This window comes from Stegastes partitus, unplaced genomic scaffold (genome assembly GCF_000690725.1).
Source record: "Stegastes partitus isolate 25-593 unplaced genomic scaffold, Stegastes_partitus-1.0.2 Scaffold1655, whole genome shotgun sequence".
Taxonomy (NCBI): domain Eukaryota; kingdom Metazoa; phylum Chordata; class Actinopteri; family Pomacentridae; genus Stegastes; species Stegastes partitus.
Window position 1 is genome coordinate 115,898 of NW_007579386.1, and position 20,073 is coordinate 135,970.

A 20,073-nucleotide genomic window follows, 5' to 3' on the forward strand; every position below is an offset into this window, starting at 1 on the left:
AAGCACTGATGTATCCGGAAAGAAAAAGCTAAATTCATTGCTTCTTAAAGGATGTGAGTTATTGCTCCACCTTTGCCTGCTAATAGCATGTTTTTTTTGTTTTTTTTATTCTTGCAACGTTGGCCGTATCTGACAGTAGATATCAAAAGAGAGGCGTGCAAACAGAGCAGGGACGGGAGGGCAAAGGTGTGCAGCTGCGACCAAAGCAGCAGTGCACATGTTCAGCTCTTTCATTCTTATGGAGAAATGTAGTGAAGCTGCTGAAGACTGCTTCCCCTTTAAGGCCCCAGACCTTGAACTCGTCGAGCTTCATGAGGCCCCTCGAAGCTCCAGGTTCACTGGAAGTCACGTGGTTTGCAGTGACTTGTTGCCACTAAATCACAAACGGAAAAAGGGTCCTACGGCGAGAATTGTTACCCGACCTTAAGGTCCTGTGTCAAAATATGGCTTTAATTCAAGAAACTGAGACATAGTGAAAGTACAACCTCATTTTGTAGGTATAATCCTGCTGTATGCCCTTAGAACTTGGAGGACCTCAATGAATATGGAAGAACAATTCCTGGAAGATTTCCTTGTGTAGGCCTAAATAACATTCATTTATTTTATTTTGAAACTGACATTTATTATTAAGTGTACATTGCAATATGTCAACAAATATAATAATATGAGTTTGGCTCGTTAGTAAATATTACAATAGTTTATTTTATTCTAGTATAAAAAAATAACGTTTGAAAATGTCCTGAACAAAAAAAAAAACATACTGAGGAATAAATTATGACTTTCTTTGGAACAATATTGAAGATATTTATGTACATTTTAGAGACTGGTTTTGGATATTTTTTCAGATTAAAATGTTGTCTGACCTTAAACACTAATGCCAAGGTTTAGAATTGCCTAAATGTAAAAAATAAAATAAAAATATTAATTAAGAGCATCTGCAGTGTTATCTAAAATTTCTTCTCATGTTCAACTACAAGAAAAATTGCCCAAAGAGAAAACAAATGCAGCAGTGACCAGAATAAAAGCAACAACTCGTCACCAGCTTGTGTGATCATCAACTTTGAGTCATCAAATTCAGTGTTAATATATAATATTGTGGTCTCACTGACCTGAACAAGGCTGGTTCAGATTTTTTAAAAATTATTTACAGAATGTGCTGGGATTAATGTTCTTTGTCACGCTAATGTCATTTTTGTTTTTATGTGAATAATAAAGTGGTAGTTTTGTATGTGCATAAAAAGAAAAGGAAAAACTGTAAATATTTTTTAGGAAGCACATTTTAGAACTTTTTTCTTTTTTTTCATTTTAATCTTACAACACAGAAGTCTTATCTGTTTTTTCTGTGCAGTTTGATCCATCCATCCATCATCTATACACCACTTAATCCTCACTAGGGTCGCGGGGGCTGGAGTCTATCCCAGCTGACTCAGGGTGAAGGCAGGAGACACCCTGGACAGGTCACCAGTCTATCACAGGGCCACACTTAGAGACAGACAACCAAGCACACTCACATTCACACCTACGGACAATCTAGAATCACCAATTAACCTCAACATGTTTTTGGACTGTGTGGGAGGAAGCCGGAGAACCCGGAGAGAACCCACGCTGCACGGGGAGAACATGCAAACTCCACGCAGGTGTCCTCACCGGGATGTGAACCGGCGACTTTCCTGCTGTGAGGCAACAGTGCTACCAACTGTGCCACCTTGCAGCCCCACTTTGATCCAGTCATAGTATAAAAACATAGTTACATGGAGCTGGTTTGTTGACAAAAGCATCTCAGATATATACATTCCTGCTGTGTAGGCTTCATTTTTTTCCTGCTGCTGCTTCCTATAGGCTTGTTTGAGTTAGCAGGAAGAGCTAAACCAGATTCTTGACACAACATACAGTATATGTAGAGCCGTGTGCATTCGTACAGCAGTGAAAAGAAATGTCTTGACTGATGTAGCCAAGTGGAGGCCCGTAAATAGAAAATATAAGATAACCTAGATAGAGCCTTGAGGTATTTCACAGCTCAAAATAGCTGCACCTCTTTTGGAACTCACTTCCATATGCGTATTAGAACCATGCTATAGTTTTTCACATTCAAACCCCCGCTCTGTGCTCTCAGATCTAGATCTATGATTGAATTTAACTCCAGTAAACATCACCTAACTGTTGTTTTCCTTTCAGTGGCATCCATGTGGACTGTCCGCCCATCGTCCCAGGGCTCACCATCAGCTATGCCCACGCCACGTCGACCATGCCGCTACTGCAGGCCACAGTCGCAGAGACCCTGCAGAGGTCTGTGGAGCGCCATCCTGACAAGGAGGCGCTGGTTTTTGTTGAGGGCGGAGTCCGCAAGACCTTTGCACAGTTTCAACAAGCGGTGAGTCGTTTGAGTGTCTATCAGTGTGGTGAACCCCAAATGATGAAGCTCAGAGAGGCCTCAAAACCAACTGACAGGTTTTAAGAGCAAGTCGTTTTTGAAAAATAAGCTAAATGCCACCATTTATCAGAGCCAGAAAAATGATTCTGGACTTTACGACAGCCCTCGAACTAATCTTCTGTGATCTGCGGCTCAATCAGAAAAATTCACTAAATCCAAGCTTAAAATTGTGACATTTCATCAAAAAAATTTTTATTCTACATGTCCCAATTAAAAATTTTACAAAAATAAACAGTGTGTTCTAACCAAATTCTGGAGAAAAAAAGAAAAATTCTGCATTTCATCTCATAAATATGACGCCATTAGTGATGCAGCTGTGAGCAAGTGTCACATAACACAACTTCTGGGAATCTCTGGCTGAACCACAGGTTGTGTTCACAGAAAGGAGATAAGAAGCAAGCAGGGAAACAAACAAGTAGTAGTAGTAGTAGCAGCAGCAGTAGTAGTAGTAATAGTAGGAGTAGTAGTAGTAGTAGTAGTAGTAGTAGGCCGGCATTTTGTGAAGAAATAGTAACACACTGTGTACACCTGGGAAAATGTGTGTGTTTTTCTGTCTCTTTTTTTAATTTGTGAAAAACACAAAGAAAGAAAGAAAGAAAGAAAGAAAAATCTACAAAAAAGCTGACATGTGTTGACTCTGTTTGTCTAATTTCTGGTGTTTTGTGTCTGTTTGTATTCTTCTATCTTCATGTTGCATTTTTTTATTGGTTTGAGTCTGTTTGTAGTCGTTCTGAGACTCTTTGCAGCTGTTGTGCATCTAGCAGTGGTCCTTTTGTGTGTCTTGGAGGTTTCTTTTCTTTGCATTGCATTAACATCTATTTGTGCTCATTTTGCATCTGTTTTTCATTGTTTTGCATCTTTTTCTGGTGATTCTGCATGTCTGTTTGTGCTCATTTTGCATAGATTTTTAGTCAGTTTTCATCTCTTTCTGGTCATTTTGTACCTTTTTGTCTTATATCTGAGTCTTTGTGGTTGTTTTGCATCGATTTCTGATCCCTCTGTGTCTCTTTGCTGTTGTTTTGTCAGCTTGCATTGAGCTTACATTCTTTTAATGCTCATTGTGCATCTGTTTTTCATTGGTTTGCACGTCCTTCTGGCCATTTTTGGGTCTGGATATCTCTTTCCTATTGTTGTTCATTTTGGATCTCTTTCTGGTCATGTTTCTTTAGTCTTGAGTCTTTATTGTTCTGGTTGTATTTTGCGTGTCTTCTTCCTGTCCTTCTGTGTGTCCTAGCTGGCTTTAATCTCTGTTTGCATTAGTTTTTGTTAATTTTGCATTCCTTTTTTTGTCAGCTTTGTCCCTCTCTGGTCACTTTGCATCTCTTTTGGGTCATTTCGAGTCTCTGTAGTGTTTTTTCTTTTGTGTGTCATTGCATCTCTTTCTCATTGTTTGTTATTTCTCTTTGGGGAACTTTGATGTCTCTTCGCATTTAATCAGTTTTCATCTCTTTCTGGTCATTTTTGAATCTCTCTTTTGCATCATTTTGCATCTAATTTTGTGTCTCCTTGCTACCCTTTTACACATAGCCGTGCTTTTATTTCTTTTTGCATCTATTTGTGTTTCTTTTGCATTTCTTTTTTCTGTTTCTATTTCTTTCTGTTTATTTTGTGTCTTTGTCGTTGGTTTAAATCCATTTTTTTTGTTGGATTGGGTCTTTTTGTGGCTGTTTAGCACTGTGTAGAAGTCTTGTCTTGCATCTTGGAGGTGTTTTGTTGTTGTATTTGTGCATCTTAGCAGTCCTTTTATGTTTCATTTTTGTCCGCTCTGGTCAGATTGCATCTCTTTCTGGTCATTTTTGAGTCTTTTCTGGTTGCTTTGCATCTATTTGCAACCATTTTGCATCTAGTAGTGGTTCTTTTGCGTCCTATAAGTGTCCTTTTGTGTCATTTATTAGTTTAATCTCTGTTTTATTGCGTCTCTTCTGGGTCTTTATAGTTCTCTTTATAGTTGATTATAAAGACCAATGGCCCGTTTATTAATCCGTCCTGTAAAAGTTGTGACAGGAAAAGCAATAATTCATGTCACTGTTTTCCTCAGTGACATCAAAGCACTGGGAGTAATGTTTAATGTTTAATCACTGTCCACAGATATTGTAGATATTCAGTAGTCACACCAGAACTGCAGGTAACTCATTTACTTCTTTCAACTGCATTTTGAAACAAAATAAAAAATTGCTGACACTATTTATGTAAGCGGTGGTGCTACAGAATCACTGCGGCTTCAACACCACGACCCATAACAGTGTCAAAGTCTACTTGGGCAGCCAGCTGTGTGTTCAGTCCTGTAAACCACGAGCCAGTTATGTTTTAGTGTCATGTTAGCCATTGTTCCGTCTTCAGAGTCACCGTGATATCAGCGATTGGTGTCGTTAACCCGGTACAAAGAGTTTAATCAGATAATAACCGTCTTATCTGTTTTATTACTGATAAGGACAACAAGTTCTGCTTCTTATTCTATCTTTGTACTTATTGTCTGTCTTTTTGATGTTATTTCTCTGCTCTGCCTGGCATTCACTTGCAAAGACGTGTTTCATTACAGCTTAATGAGTCTATGAAAACATTTTATTTTCACCTTGTAGAGCATCGTGACTCTGTTAACTTCGTACCTTTCGCCTCTGTTGTAGAGATTCAGGAAAACGAGGAGTCGCACAAAACACACTCACTCATACCCAAGTTTAAAAACCTGAAACTAAATTGAGAACACTTGTGATTTCCAGGTAGCCAGATTGTACGAACAAGCTTATAAAATGAGCCACGAACACCAGAACTTTGTCAGTTTTGGATCTGTAGGTCCACATGGAAAAGAATTCACTTATTGGCCGACTTTGCAGAGATGGAAAAGTGTAAAGGAAGATCAGTGACCAACTAAAAATCATTTGCAGCAGTAATCAAGAGGTACAGAAGGAGCCATGGTACCACGAATCACAACTGCAGTGGTTGTCCTTCTAAAACGACGCCAAGGACAGTGAACTACTTGCACAATGTCCGTCTTGAAAATGGATTTCATACTTGGCACTGGGGTTATCAGTGGAAATCAGAGTTTCTGTGACAGCTCAGATAAGGTGAAGGACGTGCATAACATCCACCTCTATGGATGGTATCCAAGTAAAAACCTTTGCTCGCTTTATAGCACAGAAGGACAAGACAAACTTTCTTGATTAACACGAAACAAAGCCTGATGAGTACTGACAGAACCTTTTTTTTTTGGTCAGATGAGACAACGGTAAAGTTTGAGGATGTTTGGTGTGAACCTGTCCAGGACTACCACAGTGAATGCATAGTCCTGACAGTGAAGCACAGACGTAGGAGTGTGTCAAGAAGTCACTGTGAGCAGAACAGGTGGACACTATGGCGCGACACAGAAAAGGTTCAGGCAAAAGACATGTTTATTAACAGGCAGAGGTTAGTATCAGGTGGTCAATCCAGACAGGCAGAGGTATCCAAAAATGGCAGGCAAAAGACAAGGTCGAAGGCAGAAAAACAAGGTCGTAACAAAGCAGACTGTGACTATGATAACGCTGGTACGAAGACTGTGATGTGCAACGAGACTGAGACACACAAGAGCAGTGTTTGAAATCACCCACTCACTCCCTACTCCCTATATAGTGTTCCCTATATAGTGATCACTATATAGTGCACTCTATAGGGAGCACCACGGCAAAGTATCATTTCGGACACGACTCGAGCTATTAACTACGTCGCTCGCTAGCCGTGATTTGTGCCGCAACAGCGTTGTACAAACACATCAAATTAACAGTCTATTGCGTAGCTAAGAAATCAAATTAAAACAAGTTTATTGTCATTTTGCTGTACATACCAGATGGGAGAGTGTTTCTTCAGGATCCAGTAACTAAAAGCAATTTAAATAAAGTGGTGTTGTATGTCCACATCACAACCGAGCGCCGCAATTTTAGCGACGTTCACTGTCCGGGTAAAATAAAATTTAACAAAACAAACGGGAATTTTTCTGCATCATCTCCATTTCCTTTCGAGCAATGCATGACGGTCCATATTGCTCAGTTAGTGACCATCGGCTGTACACTACTTTTTACGGTGCATTGTGGGATATTTTGAGTGCACTATATAGAGGATGAAATTTACCGCTGAGAATTCGAACAACACTACAAAATGGCGTGCACCCTATGTAGTGCACTATGTAGAGCATGGGGAGTGATTTCGGACACAGCCAAGGTAATATACACGAGGTAATGAGGGGAGATGGGAAACAGGTGAGGGAGAGCCATCAGGGAGCAGGTGTGACGAGATGGGTGCAGGAAGTAAATGTAGGACAGAGACAACTGGTTAGTGATTTCAAAATAAAACAGGAAAGACAAGACATCAAATGTGCACACATGAACAGAAACTTGACAGACATGAGAGTGTGATGCTATGAGGCTGTTGGGGACATGACATTAACAGAGGCTAACATGAATTCCTGTGGATCTACCAAAATACTGCTTGACAAGAAGATGACTCCCAGACTGCCGAAGTTTGGCAGAAGCAGAATATTCCAGCATCATAACTACCACAGCACGCCTTCTAAATTAGACAGAAGTTCCTAAAGAAGAAAAAAGTCAAAACTATAACCTGGACAAGAACCTGGGTGTTTTAAAGATAAAAAGTAGAGCAGCTGAAAAAAATAGACTCTCCAGAAATATTGTATCCTCCATGTTGTTTGTACTGTTTTTATTGCATTTCTTTTTTTTTGTAAAAGCACATTTGTGTTGCTTTATATTTGTCTGAAAAGTGCTACATAAATAAAGAGATTGGTTGATGCAAACTACTGAAAATATACAAGTTTTGGATGTTTGTAATGAAAGGTGTGTTGACTTTTGTAGCATCATGTTTCTACCATGGGGCCTGTTTTTTTTTTAATATAATAAGTATAAACTGATTTTATTTTGACACATGAACAAATACTGTTCAATTTAAAGGTGATGCAATCACTTACTATGAATACTTGCTATCTGACCTAATCACCCTGCACACTTAAAATTAATGTTGTTGTTGTTTGTTTAAATTAAACCCACTAAATTAAAGTAAGTAACTACGAAACAACAAAGCTATGTAAGCAAATGTGACGTAAACGTTGCGTCTCACAAATTGTTTTTCTCATACATCTGTCGTCCCTTTAAAAGCCACTTACTGTGTTTCCTTTATTTACTTTAAGAAGCAGTTCAAAGTGACATTTATACTAAATAATCAAGTTGTACATCTCGAACAGATGAATTAGACATAAAAGCCGTCCTGTATGACAAGCTGGTTTCAAATAAAGGTTGTTCTTATTTGCGTCACACTAAATTGTCAGATTTATAAATCATGTGTATCACAATGTGATGTAAAAGATGACTCTAACATTGGTGTAACTGAAACCACCAACTGGATGAGAAGTGTTTCCCCGACAGCGTCTTACGGATCTAAACAGGCCACGTCTGGAGCTGCAAACAATCTGCAGGATGTTTGATCGTATCTCCTTCAGCTGTAGTCAACAAACGTGTGTTGTGTCTCTGCAGGTGGATCAGGCTGCTGCCGGGCTGCTGGCACTCGGACTGAAGAAGGGGGACCGACTCGGCATGTGGGGCCCAAACACCTTTGAGTGGGTCTTGTTCCAGTTTGCAACGGCCAAAGCTGGAATTATACTGGTGAGTCAACGCCAGGTGCTGAAACTTTGCAATTCTTGATACCAAATTTGGTACCAAAAATTCACAAACAGAGATATTTAAGGATGTGTTAGCAAGCTAAATTAAAAATGGAAACTCTTTTAGCTTGAATACTTCTTTGAGCTTCTGTGTTCCAAATATGGCACAGCTCGCTTTCTTGCTTTTTGTCGTCTGTAACTTGTCGCTGATCTTTACACACAAAATATCTCCACACGTGACTGTTTTTGTGGTTTTATTTTCCCACAAGTCTCCGTAGATCTGCTGCACATGTTGTTTTTGTTCCACTATCTCCAGTACCAGCAGCATCTTCTTTACTTTCACTTCCTTCAAAAAAGAGACACCATCAGGTTTTGAGAGTTTTGGTGCAAACAAAGATTCAGATTAGAGCACAGTCTGCACAACAAGGCAACAGGACCTGAACATGATTTGACAGCTAAGATTTGATGAAGAAAGTCATTTTCTTTTATTTTGATGGTCACAGACCCCTGATACCCCCGGAATACTAATAAACACGCACGACAGCAAACTTCACATGAGGACTATGAGAAAAATTTCTTCAGCAGATTTGATTGGTGCAGCTTTGTCTTTTCTCATCTTCGTCACATCCCAAGAAAAGGTTTAGTTCTAGTCGTCTGATTCATCAGAGGTGTAGGTTCCAGACTGAGCTCTACCATCAGGTGACAAATTAAAGGAAAAAGCCTGACAGTAGTGCAACTTTATTATGCTGTTTGCTGCCGTGGTTTGTTTCCACTTGTCTCCTCAGAGGGAAGGTTTACTTAAAATCAGTACTAAGTAGTTCTGAGTAATCACCTTTATCCTGTGATGAAACACTTCTATCCTGATGGAAGTGGTCTCTTCAGGGATGATAATGCTTCCATCTACATGAAGGGTCACTGAATGGTTTGATGAAACTGAAAATGATGTGAATCAAATGTCAAAGCCTTTACAGTCACCAGATCTCAACCTAATTGACCACCTATGGGAGATTTTGGGCAGATATAGACGACAAATGATGGATTTAAATTGTCATCCTTTAAATCAGCAACACGTAATTCAGCCAAAATACTTCTGACATGCAAATTTTACAAATCAGTTAAATTCTAAGTCTGGCTGTACTACAAATTAAACTAAACACATCTAAACCTACCATGAATGTGTCCTGATTAGTTTCATATTATTATTAAATCCCAGAAATAAATGTGTATTCATCCGCTGCTGAAAATAGTCCCAAATTAGTGCATCATTTACTCCTGTTTCAGTAGCATTTGCTAAAAGCTACAGTGTCCAGCTGTTTTAGGAAATGAAAGCCTTTTTAAAATAGTTTTTGTATTATTGTGACACGCAGCTACATATGGTTCAGAATATATCACTAGGTGACTTCTGCACTGTCAACTTTAAAAAAAAAAACTTGTGCTCAAAAATGGGACTTTTCATAACGGCTTTACATTTTTTCCCACCAAACTTAACTCCTCCACAATCAGAGATTGTTCCATCTACTTGTCCACTATTGCAGATTCTGAATCAATTTCATGATGAGAAACAACCGTGAAAACGTCAGGCTTTTATCTTTAATAGTTCCTGAAATATTGTCGCTCAAACAGCCTCAAAAGAAATTCTTGAATCCCGAAAGAAATTCTTGCTATGTCCGGCTAAAATTTGAAAAATATCTCTATAAATATCCATATTTGAAGCTATTTGAGGTGGACTGTTTGCTGCATGTTTTATACAGAGAAGCAGAAATTGTTGTAAAAATTTGATGATTCAAGTTGGAAGAACCCAAAAATATCTGTGACTTGAAAATATGGATATTTATTAACAGACAAACACACACATGTTGGTCTGTTAATGGCAGATGTTGTAGATAATGAATATTAATGAAAAGCATTATAGTATAGGTTGGTTTTTTTTGTCTCACTCTGGTAAATGTTAATGAAGGAAAACCTGAAAAAAATCTAACTTTGATTTTTTTTACATCATAACAAAACGCTGTCGTTCCACTCTGCAGGTGTCGGTGAACCCAGCGTACCAGCCACAGGAAGTGGAGTTTGCATTGAGGAAGGTGAGTGATCTTACATGCTGATCTTAATGCTGTGACCTGCAGAGTAACGTCACCACATTAAAGTGAATCCTCTGCTCGTGTTCGTGCAGGTCGGGGTTAAAGCTGTGGTTTGCCCGACGCAGTTTAAGACTCAGCAGTACTGCGACATGCTGAGGAAGATCTGTCCAGAAATTGAGAAGTCCAGCCCAGGAGACATCAAGAGCGCCAGGTACAGCTGCCCATGCCTCTGGTCTGAAGATTTCACTGTTCTGTGTGATTTGTTTTAGATATTTGAGTTTTAAATTTAGCTACGTACAATTATTTAGAAAAAAAAAACTCATGAAATAGGCCTGGACAAAAATGATGGTAACCTCAACTTAATATTTTGTTGCACAACCTTTTGAGGCAATCACTGCAATCAAACCATTTCTGTAACCGTCAGTGAGACTTCTGCACCTCTCAGCAGGTGTTCTGGTCCACTCCTCATGAGCAGACTGCTCCAGTTGTCTCAGGTTTGAAGGGTGCCTTCTCCAGACGCCATGTTTCAGCTCCTTCCACAGATGTTCAATAGGATTTACATCAGGGCTTATATAAGTCAGAATAGTCCAGTGTTTTCCTCTGAGCCATCTTGGGTGTTTCTAGCTGTGTGTGTTTTGGGTCATTATCCTGTTGCAAGACCCATGACCTGCAACTGAGACCAAGCTTTCTGACACTGGGCGCCACATTTCTCTCTAGAACACCTTGATAGTCTTGAGATTTCATTGGACCCTGCACAGATTCAGACATCCTGTGCCAGATGCAGCAAAGCAGCCCCAGAACATAGCAGAGCCTCCTCCATGTTTCACAGTAAGAACAGTGTTCTGTTCTTGATAGGCTTCATTGTTGCGTCTGTGAACATAGAGCTGATGTGCCAAAAAGTTCCAGTTTAGTCTTGTCTGTCCAATGTGTCCATAGGACATTCTCCCAGAAGCTTTGTGGCTTGTCAACATGCAGTTTCGCAAATTCCAGTCTGGCTTTTTTATGATTTGTTTTCAACAATGGTGTCCTCCTTGGTTGTCTCCCATGAAGTCCACTTTAGCTCAAACAACGATGGATGGTGCGGTTGACACTGATGTACCTTGATCTTGGAGTTCACCTTTAATGTCTTTAGAGGTTGTTCTGGGCTCTTTTGGTACCATTCATATTATCCATCTCTTCCATTTGTCATCACTTTTCCTCCTGCAGCCACGTCCAGGGAGGTCGGCTACAGTCCCATGGATCTTACATTTCTGAATAGTATGTGCAGCTGTAGTCACAGGAACATCCAGCTGCTTGGAGATGGTCTTATAGCCTGAACCTTTAACATGCTTGTCTATCATTTTCTTTCTAATCTCCTGAGACAACTCTCTCCTTGGCTTCCTCTGGTCCATGTTTAGTGTGCTACACACCATGTCAGCAAACAGCACAGTGACTACTGTAACCCTATAAATAGGCCGACTGACTGATTACAAGTTTGTAGACACCTGTGATGCTAATTGGAGGACACACCTTGATTGAACATGTCCCTACGGTCACATTATTTTCAGTCTTTTCTCGGGGTACCATCATTTTTGTCCAGGCCTGTTATTTTTTTTAAATAATTACGTTAAACCACAGTTCAAAAGCAATGTCTGATTTTCATTGCTTACTTTTCATAGAATTTTTATTTATTATTACTTTTGTCAGATTCAAGTTATTTCTGTGACTGTTGTGGGTTTTTCTTTCATTAATCGGGGGGTACCAATGATTTTGTCCACATGTGTATATGCATGAATACCTTAAAACTCTGCATGTGCAAGCTGGAAAAGAGAGCACTCAGAAGCAAGCAGTGGTAGTAAAAACACCAAACTATATCCTTGCACATTTGAAAGTGTCACAGCAAAATTCATTCACAATTCTTGTTAACCAGCTGCTAACAAGCTAGCAGATGTCTGTGCATGTTGGAGGGTTTGAACTCACTGACCTTCATTTAGTTCCGCTGTACTTGGGTTAAACAGAAACATGCATCTTCTATAGAGCTGCTTTATGTAACTCAGAGCTCTCCGGTTACAACGACTGACCCACATTTTTGTGTGTTTCCCCCTCAGACTGCCTGACCTTCGCTCCGTCATTGTTCTGGACAGCCGACAACCAGGAATGTTTCACTTGGACGACGTGATGCAGGCCGGCAGCAGCCAGTACGTGCAGCAGCTGCAGGATCTGCAGAAGACGCTGCAGTTCGACGACCCGATTAACATCCAGTTCACATCGGTAACTGACGCACGACTGGATGGCCTGAAAACATCTGCAATAGGCAGTGTTTTAACCCTGAGAAAGATGGCTGCAAACATTTACTTTTCTTTTATATTCTTCACATTTTGTCGCTTCTTGGACTTGTGATAAACTGACTTTGCAGCTGAAGAGGTTCTTTCATTGTAGTCAGTGTGTGAGCTTTGTTTTTTTCCCTGTTATCTGATATTTTACCCTTCAACCTAACCAGGTTTTTATTCAGTAAAACAATCATGTTCAATCAAAACTCACACTTCTAGAGGACATACGAGGTGTGTCAGAAAAGTTTCAGGCCTGGTGTCACATAAGATATCTTTCAAACCCAAACTACGAGTTTTCCCCTTCAGATGATCAACCAGCACGTCTACAAAGAGATCCTGCGGCGTTTGCTTCGTTCAGAGCGTGAGAAGAGGCGAGAGTTGTGGCAGGACAAGTCGTGACTGCTTCACCATGACAACGCTCACAATGCACATCGGCATGCTGGAGCAACCTCCCTACTCACCCCACCTGGCTCCATGGGATTATTTCCTCTTCCTCAAGCTCAAGGGGGTCATCAAGGGGACCCGTTTTGAAGAAGTGGACGACATCAAGATGGCTGTGACGACAGAAGAATCCTTCCAGGAGTGCATGGCGGCGTGAAGGCAGAGAAAGCTGGGGAAGAGGGTTAGATTCCAGGGGGATTACTTCGAAGGAGAAAACTTGTAGTTTGGATTTGAGCGATATCTTTTGTGACACCAGTCCTGACGCTTTTCTGACACAACTCGTACAGTCATACGTTTTCAAAGAAACACTCTTTATTGTGATGATTGTCTAAGTTTTACACTTTTGTAAACTGAATATTGAGTTTTAACTGGAAGTAGGACAAAACAAACCATCTGAACAAGTGAGTTTTGGGTTTTAAAAAAACCAAATTGACGTATTGTACATAATAAAGTAGAAAAATATTACGAATGTATTCTGCAAATTAATTAGTCGCTGATTGTAAGTATTCAGAATCAGGTTTTATCGCCAAGTGGGTTTTTAACTTACAGGGAATCTGACTTGCTGTTTTAGTGCATCACAGCAACATCTAGAATAAAGAACTTATAGCTAAAAATAAAACGATGCAAATCAGTAGGCAGTAAGTGCTAAAAGGTAACGATAACTTTGTTACAGATCCAGCCCATTGTGCTGTACAGATTAAAAACAGAGGTTTAAAAACTAAAATGAAAATAAACAAAAAACTAAAAAGTGGAATTGAATTGGAAATGTATAAAGAAGTTTGAAAATACCTCATTTTACATACTAACATTTCCAACGTTTACGGAGCGATAGAAGCAGCCGGTCAGAGTCACTGGGACCTGCTGTATCATACCGTTGTAAGGTTTTTTAACTAATACTCATTTGATAATCTATCTGTCATCAGGGCACAACTGGGGCTCCTAAAGGTGCCACCTTGACGCATCACAACATCGTCAACAACGCCTACTTTGTCGGGAAAAGAGTGGGATACACCTGGAAGGTGAGTGTGAACAGACTTTTAGTGTTTCATCGACGTTTTTCTAAACAAAGAGTGGATTTTATTTTATTATTGTTATTTTATTTATTTGTTTTTTGCTTGTTTGTCTTGTTGGGTTTTTACCTACTTTGTGAAAAGTGCTATATGAGTATTATTATTAATAATAATTATTATTATTATGTAGTTTTACTGTTTGCTTCATTTCTTTTGACTGTGGAATGTGATTCACTTTGGAAATGGATTAAATTGTACAACTGTGATGGTATAAAATGCCTCAATTAAATCAAAAAATCTGGAGATACTCTATATTTGAATTGATTTGAAAATAATAAAATAGACCAAAGCCAACAATGTATTGGTCCTACTTAAACATTCTGACTTATCAAATGTCGTATTCCTTTGTGCCACAGAGCTCCATTGCTCTCCACATTCTCACTAGTGCACCGATTGTATGTTATTTCGCAGCAGAAAATAGTTCCCACCCAAAAAGCATGGAGGAACACCTGTTATGGGTCCGTCATGTGGCAGCATGAACTCCTGCAGACACACATGAGCAGCTTCAGTTCTGTCAGAATGGTGAAGAACAAAAACTATCCAGTGAGCAGCAGGTTCTTCAAACACCTTGTTAAAGAGACAGTGCCTTTGATAACCTTTAACCCAGAAGAAATGGATCCAGCTGACATTCAATAAACTCAGAGGAAAGACTCCTACAAACTAAACCTCAGGTCCTGTTAACTACAGTTTTCAATTATCGTAGTAAAGCTTTATTTTAATGGACATTTCTGTTTGGAATAGATTAGAAAATGTGTAAAGCAAAGCAAATGAGAGAAGGCGTTTGCTCTCTGTGGACCAATATCGGTGGAAAACGTCTTCTCCGAGTCACTGCGTCTCTTGTGCATGCCGATCTGCCATGTTGGAGAAGATGTGTCCAGCCTTAGTTTGCCGTCATGACTTTAATGGTAAAGATAGATTCAGGCGTGAAGCAGATACATTCAGATGAACTTAAAGGAGCACAGGTTTGAAAGGGGGACATGTAGAGCAGAGGAGCTTTGTGCAACGTCATCACTTCCTGTCCTGTCTTTGCCCCCCTCCAGCCCGACGCTCGCCTCTGTGTGCCGGTGCCTCTGTACCACTGCTTCGGCTCGGTGGGCGCCGGGATGTGCATGGCCGTGCACGGCATCACCCTGATCTTCCCCTCCACCGGCTACGACGGACGGGCCAACCTGGCAGCCGTGGAGAGCGAAAGGTAACCTCTCGTGCGTGTAAATGTACTTCAAAACCCTGCAACAACAAAAGAAACAAGCTTCGTCTGTAATCACTAATAATTGGACCTTCCAAGTTCTTGCTCTGGATTCAAGTTCAGTTTCGAGGTGGTGTTTGCAGGGAGGTGGAAGCTGTGCAAACCGGTTTTCACACATCTCACGTTTCCTTGGTTGAGAGGTTGGAAGAGCTGTAGAAAAGCACAAGACACACATGAAGTAATCTGCACATGTACTGCATTTGGATGGAAGTCAAATTGCACCATACGTGACAGATCATGTCCTAAAGAACATGACGAAGTTAGCAAGAAAGCTGCTCGTTCTTGTTTCCCGGTCGAGGTCGGCAGTTCAAACGTTGTTTCACGGAAAGAACATTAGTCCCACATCCTGGTTTCCTGAATCGGATCAGATGTCAGCTTTTTTTTGTTGCTGGAGGACAAAAAGTTTCAGCATCTGCTTGTCAGCGGTGAAGGTTTCCTGCAGAAGCTTGTAGTATTTTTAAAGCAGGGTTACATAATGTAAAGGCGCCTCCACTGAGCCTGATGTAGGCCAAAGGTGAACATGTGTGAAGTAGAACAGCGTCTGTTTCCAGTTTGACCTGTTACAGGTTTGAGATAAAGAAACTGTACGATCTGATTATGAGACAGCAAAACAAAGTAGAATACATAATGAAAGTAATCTTTGTAAAGTACGTCTGTTTGTTTCAGCTTTATTTAATTAGTTGATTTTAAATAATTAGCTTCATGAGTCCATCAGAGCTGATATTCAGACGTCAGCTGTTCAGCTCCAACAAACATCTGATCAGCTTTACTCTGCTCTGCTCAACAGACGCACCACTAGTACTACTAATACTTCTACTACTAATACTGCAGTCATACTACTACTACTACTACTGCTAAGGCTTCTACTACTAATACTACAGTCATACTACTACTACTGCGACTAAGACTTCTACTGCTAATACTACAGTCATACTACTACTACTACTACTGCTACTAAGACTTCTACTACTAATACCACTAGTGTTATTAGTACCACCAGTACGAATACTTCTACGACTAATACATGGGGCTAATACTGCTACACAAATAGTATTACTAATTATGCTAGAATATTACTAAAACCAGCACTACTACTAGTAGTACTAATACTACAATACTACTGCTAGCTGTAGCACAACAATCATACTACTACTACTACTAAGACTTCTATTACTAGTACAAACACTAATACATATATTACTAATACGTATATTTCCAGTACTGCTACATCTACACCTACTGCTAATACTGCTATTAATAATACTATTCCTACTTATGCTACTACTAATACCACTAGTATTATTAGCACCACCAGTACTAATACTTCTACTACTAATACATAGTAACAATACTGCTTGTACCAATACAATTATGATTACTACTTACTCTGGTAAATTAGTATTACCAGTACTATTCCATTTACTACTAATACGAGTAGTACTACTACTACAATACTACTGCTGCCGCTAATTCTACAATCATACTACTAATACTAATACTAATACTACTATTACAAATATGTATATTACTAGTACTGCTACATCTACACCTGCTGGTAATGCTGCTAATAATAATACTATTACTACTTATGCTAAAACTACTAGTATTATCAATACCACCAGTACTAAGACTTTTACGACAAATACATAACACTATTACTACTTATGCTACTACTAAAACTACTAGTATTATCAATACCACCAGTACTAAGACTTCTACTACTAATACATAATACTATTACTACTTATGCTGCTACTAAAACTACTAGTATTATAATACTAATACTCCTACGTATTACTGCTACACAAACTACTAGGAAGAAGAAGAAGATTGACTTTATAATGAAAACACGATTTATTTTGCTCAGTTTTTAAGCTACTTTGTTTTTATAAACAAACAGTAAATATACTTTAATTAAAGGTTAATTTCAGTTTATTTTGACTTTATGTCGCATTAATGTGTCAGTTGTGTCTGTTTGGCTCACAGTAACTTTTACTCTCCACATTAAATGTAGAGATTCAGGAAAACAAGAAGTCGCACAAAACAGCGAACTTCAGGTCAACCAACTTCTTGCAGCTTTCAGCAAAACCAGATTTTATCAGGAATCGTTTTGAACACTCGAGACATTTTGCATCAGAGGTCTCCATGTGGGAACACTTTCCAGCTGAACTAATCAGGGTTTTCCTGCTCACAGTGGCTCTTTGTGGGCAGCTTCACATGACAGTTTGACCTCATTTCACAAAAATCTGAACTCATTTTCATGATTTGTAATAATTTTCTCAACCAAAATGTCTATTATGCTTGAGCACAGAATTCCTATCATGAGGAAGATCATTTTTAAAGACATTCAAGCTTCTTTTATTCTCTACATAGGTTTTATTCTGGTTATTTCTCATGTTTGTGTGTATCTCGCTTTGTTCTTTCATATATTTGACTTAGTTGTTGTGCTTGTTTTTCCTCCTTTGCATTGTGATTATTGTATTTTTGCTCTTTTATATACATTTAGTGTTTTGTCAGCTTGCTTTTATTCCTGAATTTTAATATCTTAGATCAAACGTGAGTTTTGGAAGCTCAGGAGCAAAATGCCTTGTAGAGAACTTTGATTTATTTCAACAGACGAGGAGCTAAATCATATAAGTGTTGTAAAATGTAAAATTTTCTGTTCTAGGTGGCTGATTTCTGTGTTAGAGATATATTTATGTATGTCCATTTCATACTTCGAGCTAATATTTTGGACACTTGTTCGTGCAGCAGTCTATAAAGTGCTGTCCTGAATTTAGATTTTTTTTTTTAATATAATTTTTTTCCCCCTTAACTAAAGAAAAAAAACAAACAAACTTTGCAGATTTATTTTAATGTACTCAGTGACTGTGTTTTGTCAATAACAACAATAGTAATAGCAACTATAATAACTAGAATAGCAATAATAAGTGTTCAAGTAATTAAATATAATATAATAAAAGACTGCTTTGCTTTGACTGAGAAACGAACTCATCATGCAGATTTATTGTAATGCCGTCAGTAACGATAGGTTTTTTTTTTTCTGTTTTCCCGCTGTCAGGTGCACCAACCTCTACGGCACCCCCACCATGTTTGTCGACATGCTCAGCCAGCCGGACTTCAAGAAATTCGACTTGTCGTCTTTGTTATCAGGTGAGAAACTGCATCAGAAGAGACCGTTTTAACGATTTAACGCACTTTATTTAGTTTTGTCTGAGGATATTGCCATGAACTGATTTACTTCCTCGAACTGACAGTGTTTTTATTTCTGTCCGTTAGGCTTCATGGCTGGTTCTCCATGTCCCCAAGAGCTGGTGAGGAAGGTCATAACCGAGATGGGCGTCAAGGGGATCACAGTGAGTCCGCTTTTGCCAAATAATTCCAACAGGCGTGGCGCTGGAGCTCATATGCAGATGTTCAGTGATGCAGCAGCTGCCATCACAGCAGCATGTACACAAACGAGCTACACAGATGCGCTGCATAAATGAAAACAAATGCAAAAAGAAAACGCTGCACATCCAGTCACACAGTGGAAGTGCCACAGGCCTCTAGGGGCAGTAGTGAGCTTTTCACCTGAGAGGCAGACAACGTTGAGCAAGACAAGTAAAGTTAGTTGAGGGAAAAGCTGTATGAAAAGGTTTGTATTCTCTCATCTCCATGGATAAATATCAATAACGGAGAGAACACAGGGAGATGGGAGTAAAACACCACTTGAGCACCCAGATAATCACAGTGGCTGAAAGGCTACAGACTTAAAAACTGCCTCTAGAGGTTTTGATCAAACACTCGCCAAACACATCAGCATTTATCGCTAAAACATGAATAAAACGGAAAAAAAATCAATGACCATCGATGCAGAAAAGGGAACAAATTTGCTGACAGGTGCAACAAAGTGTGCAAAGATATCAAGGATTTGTTTAAGCAGGGCGATGATGATGAGGAGAGTGATGAAGGTGCAGAGGTGTTGGAGAACAGCTGCTTTGGGCTAAATGAACTGACATTTCCGTTAACCCTGTTGTTTAAGTGTTGTTTCAACATTTTTAATATCTTTCAGTGCACAAATCTATAGAGATACATTCTTCTACTGTTTAGACAAACTTCTCTAAAAAAAAAGTGCATCAACTTCGTCTCTAAATAAGTCAAATGAACTCGTAAATTTAATAATTTTCCTTTAAAACTATTTTTTGTTTTTTTGCATGATTGCCTATGAAGGATGCAACATTTGCTCACCAGCTCAGCTTTTAAAATGATTTGTTAAAAACAGTCTGGACAAACAGGCTCCAGATGAGAAATTAAAAGGATGGAGAGAAAACCAGGAACCAGCACAGATATTATTAATGCAATTTCAAATGTTTGCTTTCTGTGTACAAATATAGAGGAAATCCTTATATTTTACATTTTAGCTGGAAAAAAAAAGAACAAATTTTGTGCTTTTCTTTTTTAAAAAATTGCAAGTAATTTCCAGGCTGCTTTTTCTTTTTAATTACAAATATTGATTGCATCTCCGTTGAAGATTCGGTGGTGCAGTTCGCCGTTCAAACACCAGGGGGAGACAAAACCTCAGATAAACAATCTTTACATTCACGAGTCCTGCTGGAGTCACTGTTATGCAGACGTTTGGCGTCTTGTGAAGAATCAGACAGAAACGAAGGTTGGTTTTGTAAAAGGTTTATTGGACGTGAGCTCTGGTCACCACGTCCAAAAGTCCTGCACGTGTCGAGATGCTGAATATACAAGAGATAGTTGCTGTAAAATAAAACGTTAACAAAGAATTTGCATTACTGAACCTGCGTCCGTCTCCTCCCTGTTACATTCTCAGCAGCGACAAAAATAAAGGAACTCCAGTTTTGTAGCTCTTTA

The 20,073-nt window shown here is 39.2% G+C and overlaps 1 protein-coding gene across 1 annotated transcript in view; it reads left to right on the top strand.

Annotated features, from left to right (window-relative positions):
• Positions 1 to 20,073, top strand: part of LOC103371835 (acyl-CoA synthetase family member 2, mitochondrial-like) — a 36,656-nt gene that overhangs the window by 2,961 nt on the left and 13,622 nt on the right. Inside the window, exons 2-10 of the mRNA XM_008301292.1 lie at positions 2,176 to 2,371; positions 7,945 to 8,073; positions 10,097 to 10,150; positions 10,240 to 10,358; positions 12,235 to 12,397; positions 13,821 to 13,916; positions 15,008 to 15,159; positions 18,275 to 18,366; positions 18,493 to 18,569. Of these exons, the coding sequence (XP_008299514.1) occupies positions 2,176 to 2,371; positions 7,945 to 8,073; positions 10,097 to 10,150; positions 10,240 to 10,358; positions 12,235 to 12,397; positions 13,821 to 13,916; positions 15,008 to 15,159; positions 18,275 to 18,366; positions 18,493 to 18,569 (1,078 nt within the window). The remainder of the gene's footprint in view (positions 1 to 2,175; positions 2,372 to 7,944; positions 8,074 to 10,096; positions 10,151 to 10,239; positions 10,359 to 12,234; positions 12,398 to 13,820; positions 13,917 to 15,007; positions 15,160 to 18,274; positions 18,367 to 18,492; positions 18,570 to 20,073) is intronic.